General features: G+C 38.6%; 2 protein-coding genes across 2 annotated transcripts; both read left to right on the forward strand.

The window, feature by feature from the left end:
• Nucleotides 1-869: 869 nt before the first annotated feature.
• On the forward strand, nucleotides 870-2005 carry LOC102733364 (olfactory receptor 51I1-like). Its single transcript, XM_006732713.2, has one exon. The coding sequence runs from the start codon at nucleotides 1061-1063 to the stop codon at nucleotides 2003-2005; it is 945 nt and encodes a 314-aa protein (XP_006732776.1). The 5' UTR covers nucleotides 870-1060.
• An 8588-nt stretch (nucleotides 2006-10593) lies between these two features.
• Nucleotides 10594-12160, forward strand: LOC102747654 (olfactory receptor 51I1-like). Its single transcript, XM_081797428.1, has one exon. The coding sequence runs from the start codon at nucleotides 11279-11281 to the stop codon at nucleotides 12158-12160; it is 882 nt and encodes a 293-aa protein (XP_081653554.1). The 5' UTR covers nucleotides 10594-11278.
• Nucleotides 12161-18448: the final 6288 nt, after the last annotated feature.

Genomic DNA, 18448 nt, shown 5'->3' on the forward strand with positions numbered 1-18448 from the left:
GATTAAAATAGTCCTACTCCAGAATGAAATAGAGAGAGGCATGAGGTTTATTAGGAGACTGTCATTATGGCACAAGAATGTGATTGCTTGGGTCTGCAGGGGAGACTGCAGGTGGAAGGCAATGGAGGAAGGTAGTGACAGAGGTATTTTTGGGGTCAGTATTTTCCTTGGGTTTTACCTTATTTAATGCAGTAGATACAGGAAAGAAAGTCAAAACAATATTTGGATTTCGAGTCTCAATCTTAGGCATAATGGTGGTATTTTTCAAAGAGATGGAAAACAGAAAAGAAGCAACTTCATGGAATAAATGATTATCGATCCAGTGGCTTTCAGAAGTTAGGTGTCATTTGGTTCTAAAAGACATTATTAAGAACTAACTTTTAGTAAATTAAATTATCCAGGGAGAAAAGTGATGATACAAGTTAATTGGGGAGAAGAATGCAAAGTTGAGTAGGAATATGAGAATCTAGTGCATCTTGTTGAACGTCTGGAAGATTATCGCTATGGATGGATATCTTTCTACCCATTTTCTTCTGTCAGGATGAATGGATAGAACTGACAGACTATATAGGAGTAGAGAAGCTGGAGAGTCATAATAAGGTAGTAAATGTTCAGTAGCATGAGAGAGTGGAAAGAGGAAAAGTTTATGGTTTGATGAATAAGTGAAATCCTTGGGAAGAGGGCAGAATAGTCAAGGAAGTAGTGACCAGGGCAATTTTGGCTCAGGTCTTGAATAAAGTGATGCCCAGAGATTGAGGAAAAGAGTTCATAGCTTTGAATGTGAGAAGGAGCACTGTGGCAATAAGCACGGGTGTAAAGGACGGAAATGTGACCTACTTAGCCAGCTGGATAAACTGAGAAAACTCAGACTATTCCAGAGAACTTGGGGATAGTGAGAGATAAGGATGAGTGATTTGGTGAGCAAGATTGATTAATGCTATAAAGTAAGGTGTTGGGTGATACATCAGTGTCTTAAAATATTAGGTCTAGGCCATGAGTTAACCTGTATGTTTGTCTTTTTACAGGCTAGTGGTCCTAGAACCTAAGCAGTAGTGCCAACATGGGAGGTAAGTCCCACAGCAGCTCAGAGTTGCCTCCCTTCCCCCTGACAGGGCTCCCAGGGCAGGAGACCTCCCAAAACTGGATGTTTTTGCTCCTTGGTATCCTCTACATTGTCTCCATTGTGGGCAATGCCCTTATCCTTTTCATTATCAAGGATGTACAGAGTCTGCATCAGCCTATGTACTACTTCCTGTCCCTGCTATCAGTTAATGACCTAGGTGTGTCCTTTTCCACACTGCCCACAGTGTTGGCCACATTTTGCTTCCACTTAAGAAAGATCAGCTTTGATTTTTGCATGGCTCAAATATTCTTTATCCACCTCTTCTCCTTCATGGAGTCTGGAATTCTGCTGGTTATGAGCTTTGACTGCTATGTGGCCATCTGTAACCCATTGCGCTATGCCACAGTGCTCACTGATGCCCGTGTGGTGCACATGGGCATGGCTGTTATCATCTGCAGTTTCTGTGTGGTTTTCCCACTGCCTTTCCTTCTGAAGAGGTTGTCCTTCTGCAAGGCCAATATACTCTCCCATGCATACTGCCTGCATCCAGATCTGATCCGCTTGCCTTGTGGTGACATCACCATCAATAATATTTTTGGTCAATTCATTGTCATCTCTAACTTTGGTGTGGATTCTGCACTCATTCTCCTCTCCTACATGCTCATACTGCGCTCTGTACTTACCATTACTTCTAGGGAGGAAAGACTTAAGACACTTGATACGTGTGGGTCACATATGTGTGCTGTGCTCATGTTCTATGTGCCCATGGTTGGTGTGTCCATGGCTGCTCACTATGAGAGGCATGCCCCACAGTACATGCACACGCTCATGTCCCTTATCTATCTCTTTGTGCCTCCTATGCTCAACCCGGTCATCTATACCATCAAAACCAAAGAGATTCGTCAGAGGCTTTGCAAAATATTACTGGGAACAAAGTTTTAAGCAGGAGACATGTTAAAATTCCAAGATTCAAGGGATATTTATTGTTATTCCACAAATTTGAGTTTTTAAAAACTGTTTTGACAAAGCTTTTTAAATTTCTTTTTAGTCACTAACCAATATTAGGATTTCTGCCTATCAATAGTTACGACTCAAGCCAACAGATTTTGCCAAGGTAAACTGGGTCATAATTTAGCAAAAACAAACAAAGAAAACAAAACAAAATTTGCTCAATTTCCCTTTTTTGAATCCAAAAATATACATCCTCATAACCTGTCCCTCATTTCAGCATGATATGTTTCTCTTATCTTTGCTGAAAGTGCATGAGCACAAAGGAAGTTGTTTATACCATGGAAACTCTGTCATAATGGGTAAAAGAATTTGTTTCCCCAAGATTATGTCAAAGGTAGTTTTATTTTTAATTTTTTGAGGAATCTCCATACTGTTTGCCATAGTGGATGCTCTATTTTACATTCCTACCAATAGTGTGCATGAGTCCAAATTTCTCTACATCCTTACAACATGTGCTGTATTTTTTTTTTTATAATAGCTATTTTGGAAGGTGTGAGGTGATATCTCATTGTGGTTTCAGTCTGTGTTTCCCTAAAGATGAGTGACATTGAGCCATTCTATGTCTTGTTGACCATATGTAATGTCTTCTTTGGAGAAATGCCTGTATACTTCATAGTACATCTTAAAAATCAGGCTATTAGTTTTTATGCTATTAAATTGTAGGAGTTCCTTATATATTTTGGAGATGAACCCCTTACCAGATATATGGTCTGCAAATATTTTCAAGGTTGCTTTTACACTTGATTGTTTCCTTTGCTATGCTGAAGCTTTTTAGTTCAGTGTAGTCCCAGCTATTTATTTTGTTTTTGTTACCTGTGCTTTTGCTGTCGTAACCATATGATCCAGCAATCTCACTTTTGGATATTTATCCAAAAGAATTGAAATCAGGATCTCAAAGAGATATTACCATGACTTTGTTGCAGCACTATTTACAATAGCCAAGATGTGGAAACAACCTAAATGTCCATCAACCAATGAATGGATAGAGAAAATGTGGCATATACATAAATGGAATACTGTTCATCCTTAAGAAGGAAATTCTGCACTATGTGACAATATAGAAGACCTTGAGGGCATCACACTAAAGTGAAATAAGCCAATCACAGAAAGACAAATACTGCATGATTCCACTTACATGAGTTATGGAAAACAGTCAAATTCATAGAATAAAAGAGTGGAATTGGGGTTGCCAGGGGCTGGGGGAAGGGGGGAATGACCAGCTATTAATCGATGGGCATAAAGTTGTAGTTAAGGAAGATGAATAAGCTGTAGAGATCTGCTGCGTGACATTGTACCCATAGTCAACAATAATGTAGTGTGCATTTAAAAATTTGTCAAGAGGGCAGATCTCCTGTTAAATGTTTAAATAAAACTTTTAAAAAAGGATTATGCAAAAAATAGTTAAAATGAAATATAAATATATATTAGCTATAGCTATTCATATCAGCATTTGTTTCATACAATATACACTATTCATCAACTTTTAAGATGAAATAAAAACAATTGCAATATAAATTGTACTAAATGATCTGGCTTCAATAATAAAATTCAGTAAAGTGTATATTATAACATACATCATATATGTTCACACATATGTATGTGTATTTATTTATATGAACAATAGAAATGCATATATTAACAAACAATAAACAATGAAAGTGGGAACACTATGTAGCAAAACATGAAACATAGGCAAATAATTATTCTGCCTAAATCCATAGTCTTATAAAATGTTAGTGGTATTTTTTATGACAAAAAAAGAGAGGAAGTTAAGAAATTAAGCATTCATTTTAAGACATTATAAAAGGATAAAATACTATATAAAATAATTTTAAAATGAAAATGTTAAAAGGACTGAATGAAGGCGAATGGGAAAGACTGAAAATAATCCAATAACCAATCTTTAACAAGCTCTCAAAATAGACCAACCTCTAAAAATCTCATGAAATGGAAAATAATCTTAGGAATCATATATAATACTAAACTAGAGATATTTTTTAAATTACAGTAGCATGTTCTATAAGTAATCTGAAGTCTTGAATGAACTGGTATTTGAAGGAAAATTACAAAATGTAAATCCATGAAGACTTAACTGATAACTGACAATTACACTCCCACCATCTCCAACATATTATAATACAAGATCTTTTTCCTTGCTTTTCTCCCCACATTTCAAGAAAAAGATCATGCTTTTTATATATCTTGTCATAAATAAAATTGGGAAGCTGTACAAAAGAGCACATATAATCCTGAATACAATACAGAAAAAATGTATATCAGCAAACAATCCTGTAGACAAAACACAATAATGTAAACATGTGTAAAGTTGTGAATACAATTAATAAGCAAAGAATAATCAACATTATTCTAAGATTAAAAGAATGACTCATTTTTCACAAATTCATCAATATAATTCATCATATTAATGAGCGGAATAATAAAAAAATATGTAAGCAACAGTAGATTCCAGAAAGGGTACCTAATGAGTCCAAAAATCCAAAAATAAATAAATAAATAAAACAAAATTTTTCTGTATATTTTCTTAAGGTGTTATATTGTATACTTTCTGGTTAAAATTTTAAAAAATTTTCCATATATATGTATATACACACTTTTTTTTTTGCCACCACTTACCATTTTTTGGAGGAATCTTTAAGCAATGGAGTGAAACTTGAAATAGAAATGACTATTTTACCTTACCCTGTATCTGTAACTCGATAGTAAATCCTGACAACTCTAGATTTTGATTTTTCCAATCTTTGCCTCTATCTCACCACTGTTACTACCTTATTTTGGGCTTTCATTATCATCCCTTACTTCACTTGGCAATATCTTCCAAACTGATCTCATTGGTTACTGATCTTTTCTCTCATTTGCTCACGCTGAAGCCAGAATGATCTTCTTAAAGACTATCTGATTATAAAACTCCCTAGCCTTCAATGGCTCTTACTTTCTACAGGTAAAGTCCAAAAGCCTTAACATGTCTCTTAATAATATCACCACTGTATTTTTTTATGTCTTACTACCCCAACCATCCCCACTCCCCAACAATGTTATTTTGTTCTAGCCATATGGAACTACATGTCATTCCCGAACCCAGAGGCTGCTTTATGCCTCTGTATCTTTGTTCTGAGAACTTTTATTTAGACTATCTTGTTCATTTTTATCTGCCTGGAAACTGCATATCATTCTAATTGTTCATCAAAGATATGAATTAGACAAATACCACGGACCAGAAAGTGGTTCAGCTTTTTAGTTATCTGCTCTGTGTAGCGTTTTAAGGAATTCTTTTACACCTGCCCTTTATCTACTGGTTCCCCCACCTCCAATAGAGGTAAAACAGAGGTTTTATTATTTTTATGCTTCTAGATATTTTTCTGTTCTACTCTGTATATAGCTTCCTATTTGAATCATAAGCTTCTTGAAAGAATGAATTGTTTAATATTAGAAAGAATGTGAACTTTTTGCAAGACAGATCATGGCCTTAGAAAAATCCCAACTTCTCTGAACCTCAATTTACTCATCTGTAAATTTCTACCAAAATAACCAGATTATATTTTTATAAAGTTTAAAGATAATGTTTGCAAGATGGTTGGTACATTGCTTGACATATAAGTACTCAATAAGGAAAAATCTTACATTTATAATAACCAAATTACCCCCAGAGCTTAACCTTGTACAAATTGTACAGATTTCAGTAAATACTTATTGATTGGATAAATGAATGAATGCAACCACATTATTATTATTTGCAAGTGATGTAATTTGTGGATTACCACAAAGATCTAAAAAGAAAAATTACTAAAAATTGAGAAAATTTGCTAAATATAATAATACAAAACTGACAATTTCAAAAACAGCAAATATTTTAATTCAACAAACTTAAAAAAATAATTTCTCACAATAATATTTGAATGAGCTATGTTAGGGAACAAAACTTCTTGTATGATTGGTGAGTTTAAAAATAAGCCTAGGGGCTCCTGGGTGGCATAGTTGGTTAAGTGATCTACTCTTGATTTCTGTTGGATCATAATCTCAGGGTTGTGAGATGGAACCCCAGGTTGGGCTTCCTGCTGGGGGTGGAGTCTGTTTCAGATTCTCTCTCTCCCTCTCCTTCTGCCCCCCCAAAATAAAATAAAATAAAAATAAAATAAAATAAAAATAAACTTGGATGAATGGACACAAAATCATGTGTCTAGGTGGAAAGTTTAAACAAATACTGAAGGTGCTATTTCTTCCCAATTCAATTTACTTAATTCTGAGTATTCTGGGGAATACAACAACATGAGTTTAAAGCTAATTTAGAATTCTTACACAATGGAGATTACTTTCTGTAAAGTTTTTTTAAAAGTGGGGGGGCGGCCTGCGTGGCTCAGTGGGTTGTGTCTGCCTTGGGTTCAGGTCATGATCTTGGAATCCCAGGATCAAGCCCCCTTGGGGCTCCCAGCTCAGCAGGGAGTCTGTTTCTCCTTCTGCCTATGACCCTCCCCCAGCTTGTGCTCTCTCACTCTCTCTCAAATCAATCAATCTTTAAAAAAGTGGGAAACGGGATAGGAATATAGTAGACCTCCCAAATGTTAAAACATGAAGGAAAGAAAATATTAGAAAGATATACTACTTGAAATAGAAGCTACGGCTGCGATAACAGATTTCTAGTGCAGGACAGATTGGAAGAATGTATAAGCCACTGTAAAGTACCATTTCAAATAAAACATCTTATCAAATAGAATTTATAGCTGACACTTTTTTTCTTGGTAAAATCACTGACATAATATTGCTGTTAAACATTTATACATTTGCATAGAAAGTATTTGGAAGGAATAATAAATTATATTAGTAGATGTCTCTGGTTAGTGAGAATTGGGAAGTCTTATTTTTCTAATTATCTGTATCTTCTACTTCTCTATAAAACATATATGTTATGTTTTTAATAAACTGAGGGAGAGAGGAGAGAAGGAGATGCAAGCGGGTGAAAATCATCTGAGAGTCCCACGGATCTGAGAGTCCCACGGAGGTGTCGAACCTCCCAGGGACGGAGTCTGAGTCCAGGTGCCCCTGCTGGCTCCCCACAGAGGTGCTTTCTGAATGCTCTGCTCTGCTCATCTAAGGGCTAAGCACTTCCTTTTCCTAGGGGAGCCATTCCTTTCAGATTTTGTATTAATGTAATGTTTATTATTTAAAATATATGTAATATATATAATTTTTAGGATAGATAGAGTTTTTAGTGTTTTCTTCACTACTGTAATTTTGTATGTGTAGTCTGCCTACTGAAAAATCCAATACTGATTTTAGGCATTCATCAAATTTTCTGTGAGGATTAAATGAGCCAATCTATACCAAATAACCTATCATGGTCCCAAACACTTGGTGAAAGCTCACAACGTACCAGTTATTCTTCTGTCCCTCTCCAACCCTGGTAATGAGAGAAAGCATGGGCAGTGGGGATAGACTTTGGGTCTGGATTAGGAAAATTCTGTTCAAGTTCTGACTCTATAACAATTTCTCTGGGCATGACAGCCTCTGCCCCCTTAGAGCCTCCATTTCTTCATTGCAGAAGTTTGGGTGTGACACAAGATGGCCAAAGACTCTCCTAGTTTAAGACCTTTGATTAGTGTCTTAGGAATCAACCTGTCCTCACAGCCATCAGAGCCCCCAGAGCTCAATGGTTATCCCATCTTCTATTCAAATTCTTTCCTGGCAGATGAAAAATTGACAAGTCATCACAATAGTCCTTGTTTCATAAGCACTTAGCATGTGATATTAAGTGTCATAGTCAACTGGATCTACAGGCATTTGTACTGTAATTTTATAAATGAGGAATTAGGCACTTGAACCAATTAAATAATTTTTCTTAAAGAACGCTCAGACAGGGAAGAAGGTAGTTTTGAATCTAGATCTAGATGTTGGGTGACAAACTGTCCCAGTTTGCAGGACTGAGGGGTTTCCCCCATGCAGGATTTTCTGTGCTAAAACCAGTATAGTTCTAGGCAAATCAGGATGGTCACTCTATTTGCTGACTGTAAATCATTAGGTTTTTAGTGGTTATGCTATTTTGCTTCTTGAAATCTATTTGGGTTGTAGGATAGTTAGTACAAGGAGCTCTAATTTGGGAATCAGTGAGAGTCAGAGGGTCTGGGATAGAATCCAGCTGTTTGTTGCCTTACTGAATGGGTTCCTTCTGGGCTTCTGTTCCTCTTCTCTAAAATAAAGAGCAACACAGTTCTAACTCTTAATTTCTTTGAAACCTCTAAGGGGGAGATATTCCAGGGCACAGAGGGGCCATCCCCTCAAGATTTTTTTTGCATTGTCTACTGCTCCAGTAACCTCTGAGCCCTAGGACTAACTGGGTCCAGGGGACTCTTAAGAGACAGATTTATAGAGATCAAGGCTGGGAGGTTGTGTGCAGAGTGTGCAGAGTCCTTGGTGTTTCTTCCCTGGTAAATACTTCATCAACTTCTCTCCTCCCTTCCAACAGAGCTGCCCTGGGGAGGTAAGTTGGGACTTCAGCTCTTCCCACACAGAGGTCCGTAGGAACCTCATTACAAGCTTCAAAACCCTAAGGAAATTAGGGTACAGCTATTTGAAGAAGGAGAAGCTGTCTATGATCTAAATTTAGAGATTTTGCCTGCATTTCTCTTCTTCAAACCCATACTCCCCATCTATAGTCCTTGATGTCTGAAATCCCACTATCCTGGCCTCCTACTTACAGATTTACTCTATATTCCTAGCATGTATAGACCTACCAGGCAGCTTCTAAAGCTTTTTTTCAGTGCAAATGCTTCAGGGTAATTAATTCATACTCCAATATTCTCACTGGGTGGTGGAAAAATGTTGAGACAAAAGGCAAGAGCCTTTGGCTGGAAACTCAAAAGTGGGAAGACAATGTGGAAAGAGGACCAGAGGATGTCACCCCCTAAGTAACTCTTTTCATTACCACTCTTTTCATTACCACTCTCTTGGTTGCCATTTATTCAGTACATAATTTGCATCAGGGTCTTGAATATGAATTTTAAGTGTTTTATTCTGTTTTTTTTTTCTATACTATAGATGTCAAAATAAGGCATGAAGACATAAACTAAATGCACAGCTGGGATATGGCAAAGCTGAGATAAAAATTCAGTTATTAGATGTTAGGTGAGTTATTTAACTTACCAAATTCACTTTACACTTAAGAATGTGTAGCTTATAATACCTTCTTCTTCCAATAGTTTATTTATCTACTTAATTAATACTTACTGATTAGAACTAGAACAGATAATCTTTGAGTCCTAACCCAGGGCTCTATGCCCAGTGACTTGGCTAAGCATTGAGAATAAGATGAAAAGTAAAAGAGACAATTATATGAACTTACAATTTATTGGGGGAGGAAGATACTAATCAAATATCCAAACAGATACACAATAATTCACTATGATTCTGAAGTGTGATGAGTCATGAAGAAAAATATGTATGAGATTCTATAACAGTGATATATAACCATGAGCAGAGAAGTAATGAATGATTCAAATAATTGAAAGATGACAACCTCCCAGGTGGTACTGATGCTGCCTCATAGTAAAGATGTATGAATTCTTATTTCAAAAGTTAAGGGAAGCCATTGGAATATTTTCAGTGGGAGTGTAACACCATTTTATTTATTTATATTATAAACAAATAATTTGACTGCTTTATGGAGAATGGAGAGGGGCATGACATTCAGCTGGGTAATCATCAAGGAAGGTTCTGCAGACATCCTGGTTGGAGATGCTGAGGGTGGATGACTGTTGGAAGTGAGATGGAGAGGAGAAGCCAGTGTTAAGTATATTTTGGGGAAATGGTAGTAGATTAATTAGATCTTGGAATGGGAGAGAGTAAGAGATGCCTCCTAGGTTGTTTTGGTTTGAGTACACGGATAGATAGTGATGGGCTTCCATAAGATGATAAATATTGGAGAGGATCAAGTATGGTGATTAAAAAGAAGTTCAACTTTGCAGGTTGTGTTTGAGATACAGATGAACTATTACAATTGATGGTCCAATAGGGAATTGAACGCTTGTGTCTATAGCTAGAAGAAATCTGAACTAGAGACATAAATTTGGGATCACTGATGTACAGAGAAGAGATAAAGAAGAACATTATGAGTAGAAAATAATTTTGAAAATATGAGTTATGAAAGAGAACAGAGAAATGAGTGGTTACTAGAAGATTATGTGGGGACAATAAAGAGGGTTGTTTGTTTCTTATGATAGATCATGAAACTGTTCCTCAATAAAGAAGAAGTTGGTGTGAGGTGGGACATATCTGAATCTTATGAGAGTGATCTAAACTCCTGATTCTCAGACTTGGCTGCCTATCAGAATCACTTGGGGAATTAAAAAAAAAATACTGAATTTTGAGTCCCACTGACAGATTCTGATTTAATTGATATGAGTGAGGTCCAGACAAAGGAGTTTTTTTAAGCCTCTTCAAATGAATCCTTAATCTAAACAGAGATACAGTTTGTGAATCCTTAATCTAAACAGAGAAAAAAAAAACATGTGAACATGCAGGAGAGGAAAACATAAAGCAATCAGATATGGAGGAGGATGAGATTCTGGACCCTTGGTGAATAAGTGAGGGGCTCAAGCAAAAGAGGATGAGGATCTGGAGTGATGGTTGAATGCAGGAAAGAGAGGAGACAGCTCAGAGTCTAGATGGAGATGTCATCATTTGCACAGGAATGAATGCATCGATACACAGAGAGGAAGGAAGGACATATTGTACCTCATTTCTTGAAGAAGGTGGTAGCTAAGAACTGGTAGGGAGAAAGGGCAAAGTCACTTTCCACGACGGAGAAATATTTGAATCTTTCTGTAAAGAACACAGAGACAGAAAGAACAGGGGATAATTGCCCTTCCTACCCCCAAAAAAGAGTCAAAGGATATCTGTGGGGAAGGATTTGGAGCCCAAGACACATCTGTGGATATGGTCAGACTGCAGAAAGTCTGAGATGTAACCAACAGCCCTAACCTGCTCCTTCCTGACCCTTTCATGATCTAACAATCAGAGAATCTAAGTATCATTGCCCCTTTCATCCTGAGGGCAGTGACCGCTCCTGATCTTCCACTGTCTGACCTCACTTCATGTTGGTTCTATTTCCCCAAAAGCTACTCAGGGACCCTCACGGGAAATTTTGGGACTAACATCTCTAGCACTACCAGCTTCACACTAACAGGCTTCCCAGAGATGGAGGGCCTGCAGCACTGGTTAGCTACCCTCCTCTTGTTGCTTTATGCTATCTCCATCCTGGGTAACATCCTAATTCTCTTCATCATAAAGGAGGAGCAAAGCTTGCAGCAGCCAATGTACTACTTCCTGTATCTGTTGTCTGTCAATGACCTGGGTGTGTCCTTTTCTACATTGCCCACTGTACTGGCTGCCTTGTGCTTTCATGCCTTGGAGATTGCCTTTGATGCCTGCCTGACCCAGATGTTCTTCATCCACTTTTTCTCCTGGACAGAATCTGGGATCCAGCTGGCCATGAGTTTTGATCACTATGTGGCCATCTGTAACCCCTTGCGTTATTCTTCAGTGCTCACTGATATCCGTGTGGCTCACATGGGCATATCCATCATCATCTGTAGCTTCTGCATGGTCTTCCCATTGCCTTTCCTTCTGAAGAGGCTGCCTTTCTGTAAAGCCAATGTGTTAAACCATTCCTACTGTTTGCACCCAGACCTGATCCGCCTGCCCTGTGGAGATACCACCATCAACAGCATGTATGGCCTATTCATTGTTATCTCTGCCTTTGGTGTAGACTCAGTGCTCATCCTCCTCTCCTATGTGCTTATACTGCGCTCTGTATTGGCCATTGCTTCCCAGGAGGAGAGGCTTAAGATACTCAACACATGTGTGTCACACATCTGTGCTGTGCTCATCTTCTATGTACCCATGGTCAGTGTGTCCATGGTTCATCGGTTTGGGAAGCATGCCCCTGAGTATGTGCATAAGTTCATGTCCCTGGTATATGTTTTTGTGCCTCCAATGCTCAACCCAATTATCTATTCCATTAAGACTAAAGAAATTCGTAAAAGGCTATACAAAATGTTTTTGAAACCTAAGCTCTGATCAGGGAGAGATCTTCTAGGAATCCAGGTGCCCTAGGAGTTTGTTGTTATTGCTGATTTTTGGGTATACTTGGTCCTGGAGGGTTTTAATCTCCTTCTGTAAATGGACCTCTGATTGGATACCTGCTGTTAGTTGTATGGTACAGCCTGGCTATAACCCATTAACTCAACACAACAGGCTGCCTTACAATGTAATTAACTATGTCGCAGGTTGTCATAGATGACTTCTTTCAGAGCTAACAAGGAAGAGGGTCTTCAATTAGACTCTTTTATTTGTCCCAATAAACTAGTTATACCTACGCTTTCAAGTAAATCTCAAAACAGACAAAAACTTACCTAAACCACGCTATAACTGGAGATTATGTTACTTGAGATCAAAGGTATCACCGAATACATTTTAAAGGAATAATAATTTTGAGTATCTTTAAACTTGAAAAAATACAATAGCTGTGACCAACTTTTCACTTTTGAAATAAATAAGAATAGTCCTGAGTCTTATAAAAAGGAACCTATATGCTTGTCATTCTGACTAAGCAATGTAAATGATGTTAACACTTGAAATTCACAAGTTCAAACAAGGGGAAAAGTTTTGTGGAAAAAATCGTATGTTGTCTTCCCTTGGGCGTGACTGGGATGATGATTAACTTTCTTCTAGGGAGCTAGTAAGCACTTTAAATGGAAAGCTAACAGACACCAGTGATGGATGGTGGGGTGAGTCTACTTCAGTGGCAATGGCAGTTTGGTTCACAGTTTGCTGGAATATGGATTTTCTTGGCCTATAGTGAGCACCCAAGCCCAGAGACTTCAGCACTTGCTAGAGTAGAGAACAGTTGATAAGAATATCAGGACATTCAGAGAGCATAATCCCTGTAGAGTAACAGCCATGAGGCGAGAGGAATCCTCTGCAAATTCATGCAAAACACACACAGCACAGCCCACACAGGCCACGTGGCCACTTGGCAGAGGTAAACACAAACATGGTGGCTTTCACTGGACAGTGCACAGGCTATGGCATAATTCAACTCTGTTGGATGATTGGGGAAAGCAGACACTAAGGCGGAAACATACTATTTTTAAAATAAATATCCTTTTCCATGTTGTTTTCCCTCAAAGGATTATGAAATAACTTTTCTAAAATAAAGCCATAAGGACTGAGTGACATGATATTGCCCTAAACATAGCAGCAATATAGCTCTGAATGCCAGATTAACCAACCATTACCAAAAAAATGAAACAGAGTAAAAACCTAGAAATAACATCTTCAACAATATTAGATGATGAAGAAATGGCAAGTACCCTAGATAAAGGTAGGTATAGCTAAAACACAGAGTAGGAAAATATGTGGTAGGGAGTGGGGTAGTGAAGGGGAATAACCAAACTTAGTCCAATAGGAAATGACAGACCCCCAAAATCACAAACACTCACCCCTAGTAGGAGAGGATGGAAAACTAGGCAGAAACCTGGGTGGTGGCTTTGAGATTGACTGGCGAAACTGGGAATGATCCTCATAAGATCCAAGTCCTCGTGCACCTGAGAGGATCGAGCAATGCTGTGGTGCTCCTAAGCATTTGAGAATCTCTGAAATGCTCAGCACACAAGCTTTTCCGGGAGGATTTGACCCCAGCCAGAAGGAAACCACAGATAAAACAGATAAAGATGTTGGAGTAAGAAAGAAGGTGCTGGTGACAGATGTAGGCTCTGGAAGAAGCAGGTGCAAGACAGTGCCACGATACTATAATTCTCAATGGAGCGCACCCCTTGGAAGGAAGGCTTGTAGAGCTCTAGAGCTGGAACAGAGGGAAGGAGCCACACATCCTCTAGAAACAGTCTTAGCTCTGAGACACACAAGTGGCCTCCAAGAGAAGTGCTCCTTGAAGCTGTTCGCACAACAGCAGAGGGAGCCCCAGAGCTACAAAGCTGGAAAAGCTACCCTGCCATCTCAACCCAGTCCAGAGAATTCCCCTCCCATTCACCTGGAAAACCATCCTTCTGTATATATGGGTCCAAAAACTGGATATGAGCTAACTCTGTACATAGTTATGAGCAAAAATGAAAGAAAAAAAATGACAAAGATTAACCCATGGCCCTTAAAGTCATGATTACGATGGGAATCTTTCTTCTTTTTCAAAAAATGTTTTTATATCCTACAGCTTCAGTATCTATAACTGAATATTAGAAACCATATGGCTGACTTCAGTATTTCTTAGGTTTCTTTTTTGTTTTTTAAACATACCTCTGAATTCAACCACAGAATTGAAAAGTCACAGAATAAGGAGCAAAGTGAGTGCCAGGTGTAACACAAAGCATTTCTGTCATCATTTTGTGCAGTGACACCTTATCCCTTTAGCAAACACACATGGAATGAGGAACTTGTGCTAAGCACTGGGCATGCGGCTAATTGAATTGGTTCCTGATAACAAAGAGCGGGTGACACTGAGAGATGTTTTCTTGTGTGTGTCTCACCAGTTGAATATGGACGTGTTAAGCTGAGCTCTGAATAAATAAGGGACAAAAAGCACAAAAAAGTGATAGAAATTCCTTTCAGTGTTCCAGAACTACTCACCCTCCAGTTCTTAGTTGGATAAGACTGCTGGGGTATACACACACACACACACACACACACACACACACAGTAAATATAACCTGTTTATATTGACTATGGATTAAAGAGAAGTTTATTGAGGAGGCAGAAAATGAAAAGCTCTTAATTTATTAGTATAGAGAAAAAATCCATTACATATATGCATATGTATATGTATGTTTAATGGCTGCCTAAAAAATATTGGCCAAGACCCTAATTAGCAGTATGTTAAAAAAAAAAAGGCTTTTCTTTCTGACATAAATTGCATTTGTTCAAACGGGTAAGATTAGTATTCAATCTGATATCTAAATGTACTGATATCTAAATAAATGATAAATTTATAAACCTGTTTATAATATTTTGTGTGGTCTGAAGGCTAACACGGTTAAGAAATTATATTGAAAATAAATCAGAATCAGTTTCAAAATAGTGTCCAATTTTCCAATTTATACCTGAATTATGCCTTATAACTTTCTTTCCTCCTGAAAACCATAAACCTGTTTTTCTATATTATTTGTAAACATGTTCTTGCACATATTTGGATTTTCTAAATGTTGAATGGTATTTCCTGTGGAATGTAATCATTAATCTCCATCCGTGCTGAATAAATGAAATGGGAACTATTTCCACTCTAGTATTTGTAACCCAGGCATAGAAAGTTTTGGATATATCTGTTTGGCAGAAATTTCTTTGTTTGAGTTTCAGATTTATTTTACTTGCTTCTACATTTTTAGAAATTTTAGCCAAAGATCTGTTTATAAAGTTGCTGACTCCCAGATTTTTGTGTTAAAATCCACGGTAGATTTGGTTTATACCATGTCATGTCAAATGTCAAATACAGAAAAAGCCACTTAGTGCTCTACCACTTCTGAGCTGTTTAACATCCACAGAAGACTTCATCTCAGTCAGAGACAATGCACTTGACTGTCAAGACTACTATTTAAAGTTGACCGAGCCATTGTTGCTTTCAGGCTGTCTTCTGTGGTAAAAATACAGATGGCCACTCAGGAAGTTTGTTTCTCCTGGCTTGTAATGTGGGATATTTGCCTTAAAAAACAGCCTGAGATTCCCAGCCTTCATTCTGCCCTGCCACAGTTTGCATGAATATGGACTAGATCCCCACCAGTCACATTCTCTGTCACACTGCAGCTGTTCAAAACATGGTGTGGCTGTGCAAGCGGGTATTTAGAAGGAATAGTTAGTAAATACATCTCGGGAGACTTTGGCATCTTCCTTCCAGCTTCCTTCAGATAGGTATCTCTCACAAACCTTAATGACTAAATTCTGTAATCACGGAACCCTCAAAACTAACACATTGGCTCCCATATTGTAGGTCACAATAAATACTGTTGAAGGAATAAATAAAGGAGTAGCTGTTGTGTTTCTTTTAAGCAAACAAACAGTAAAGCTTGTAAGGAAAATAGTGTGTTGCCAGAATTATATCCAATCCCCTAAAAAAAAACAGTACTTTTTTTTTTTGACTCAGGGTTGAATAAAGGAGAGTGTCTAAATATCTCTGCTAGGGAAAAGGAGATAGAGAAACACTTGAGAAAGAAAATTTTCTGAGCACCATGACTGACAATAAAAGATGTAAGATCAAGATTTTGTCCAATCACCAGCTCTGTTTGTTGTATTTCTATTAGTTGAGATCTGTTTATGATCTAAACTTTTAGTGAATCTTGCCACATATCTATGCTTTGGGTGAGTGATACATGACTGCAGAAATGTATAGTGTTGACTGGGGTTATACATTCTATTTGAAGATTGTTGGGGCCTTATGCAAATTTCAGTGAAATATCTAAGGTTTAGGTAGTGTCAGCTGACTCCTGAGTGACACATGTACAAAACAAACTAAATTAAATAATCATTTAACAGATAATGTATCTTCCTCTATTTTTTTACATATATTCAATAAACAAGTTTTCCATGGGTAAAAGAAGAAAAAAAAGGAATAAAAATACTTCATAATATAAATATGAACACAAACCACATACACCTACACCTAGTATGACAAATCCCATGAAACAAAATGTTGGCTCCTGATGTTGGTTTGAAATATCCTCAGGAGCTTCCCAAGTGTCATTTGAAACTGGTCTCTGTATTAAGAGGACAGGAAGAGCCCCAAAAAAGAGGCAGGCCCCTCCAGATTGGTAGGCAGCAGATTTAACAAGCAAGGGAACTTACGTACTAGGTTTGTCTTGGGTGGTTGAAAGCCAGTACATCTTTACACCTGCTGCCAGAATCTTAGAAGTTTATATAGAAGCCTTATCTGGGCTCAGTCATGTATACTTTACAGAAAGTCTCAGCAACACGGGACTATCTCAAGGTCATGTCCTTGGAACCAGTTGTGGGAAGGGCAAGACAAACTCTAGGCACATTCCAAGGACAGGGTCAGGGGTGAGGAGCCTTGATTGCTGGGGCCTAGCTCGTGGGTCGACCAGCAGTCACGTCCTCCCCATGACCTTCCCAACAGACATTCACATCCAGGCACTGCTTGATAAGTGGTCCTCCTCTTCCCCTGCATGGGGTAATGCCTCAGCAGGACTCAGTTACTTGTTTGAGGTCAGGAAGATGGTAATTCACAAAATGATGGCTGACTTCATAAGCCCTTTGTTGTGTCTATGAAACCTGAGCCCTCTTCAGGGCACACACCCCACTCAGCTGTCTGGAGGGCCTCTGGTTGCCTGTGCTCAATGCACAGCCCCCAGCATGTGGATCCCCTCCTCTCTGAAAATGAAATAACATAGTGCAGGGTCCTGAGCCCACCTTGCATCAGCACAGTGAGACGACGTTTTTAGCTGATGAAGGAGTTGTGGGTATCCTCCTGGTGAGGCAACACCCTTGCTGTGGAGAACCGTAGCTCAGAAGAAACACAGTCTGTGCCCCTGCTCTTATTTATCTTTTTGTGGACAGTGTCTGGGGAGGAGCACTTCCCATCCCACTGAATCTCAACTGTAGCACAAAGCTGACTCATCCTAGCAGAACGGTTCAGGTCTGAGGATGGCTTCCTGGAGGTGGGGCTGCACCTCGGTGGCACTGAGCAAGTGGGGCTGATGGTCAGCCATGCCCAGGGGCCCCTTCACAACTCTCTGCTGCCTTGCTCTTGTTTCTGAAGATTCTCCTGCTTCCTGGGCTCACACAGAAATTAATTCCATAGAAGGGCCCTGCAAATGGATGTGTGTTTTCTCCATTCTGCATTACATTCTAGTTGAATAGGTCTTACTGTGAGGCATGGGGGTCAGGAATCCAATCGTACCGTTAATCTTGTTCTAGTTTCTTCTGTCTGTCTCTTCATAGACCCAGCCAACACAGGCCCTGGGGGATGAGGTTGGCATCCCTGACAAGGCCATGCGAAAGCATGACCTTTATTATCCAGAGACTTTTTTCCCACAGACCTCAATATAGCCCCCATCCAAGCTTAGCTGAGCCAAGTTCAGTATTTAATTTTCTTAGGTGACCTAATTTTCCAAGGCAGAAGTAAGGGGCCTAAAATAAACGAAGTATACAATCTTCTTTGCTCCTTTTTAGTTGGCCAAAATCCAGATATTTTCCCATTTCAACAGGGAAAAATGTGGAGTTCAAAGAAAAGCTTGTTAAAAAGAGAGAGGAAATACGGTGGAGAGGAGCCAGAGGTGCTGATAGGAGGTTCTTATTCCAGTGTTCCTTGTCTTTTCTCCTTTCCACCCTTGGTTGCCAACCTGAGGCCTG

This window comes from Leptonychotes weddellii, chromosome 11, assembly GCF_054177405.1.
Source record: "Leptonychotes weddellii isolate Sample4059 chromosome 11, ASM5417740v2, whole genome shotgun sequence".
In the NCBI taxonomy this organism is placed as follows: domain Eukaryota; kingdom Metazoa; phylum Chordata; class Mammalia; order Carnivora; family Phocidae; genus Leptonychotes; species Leptonychotes weddellii.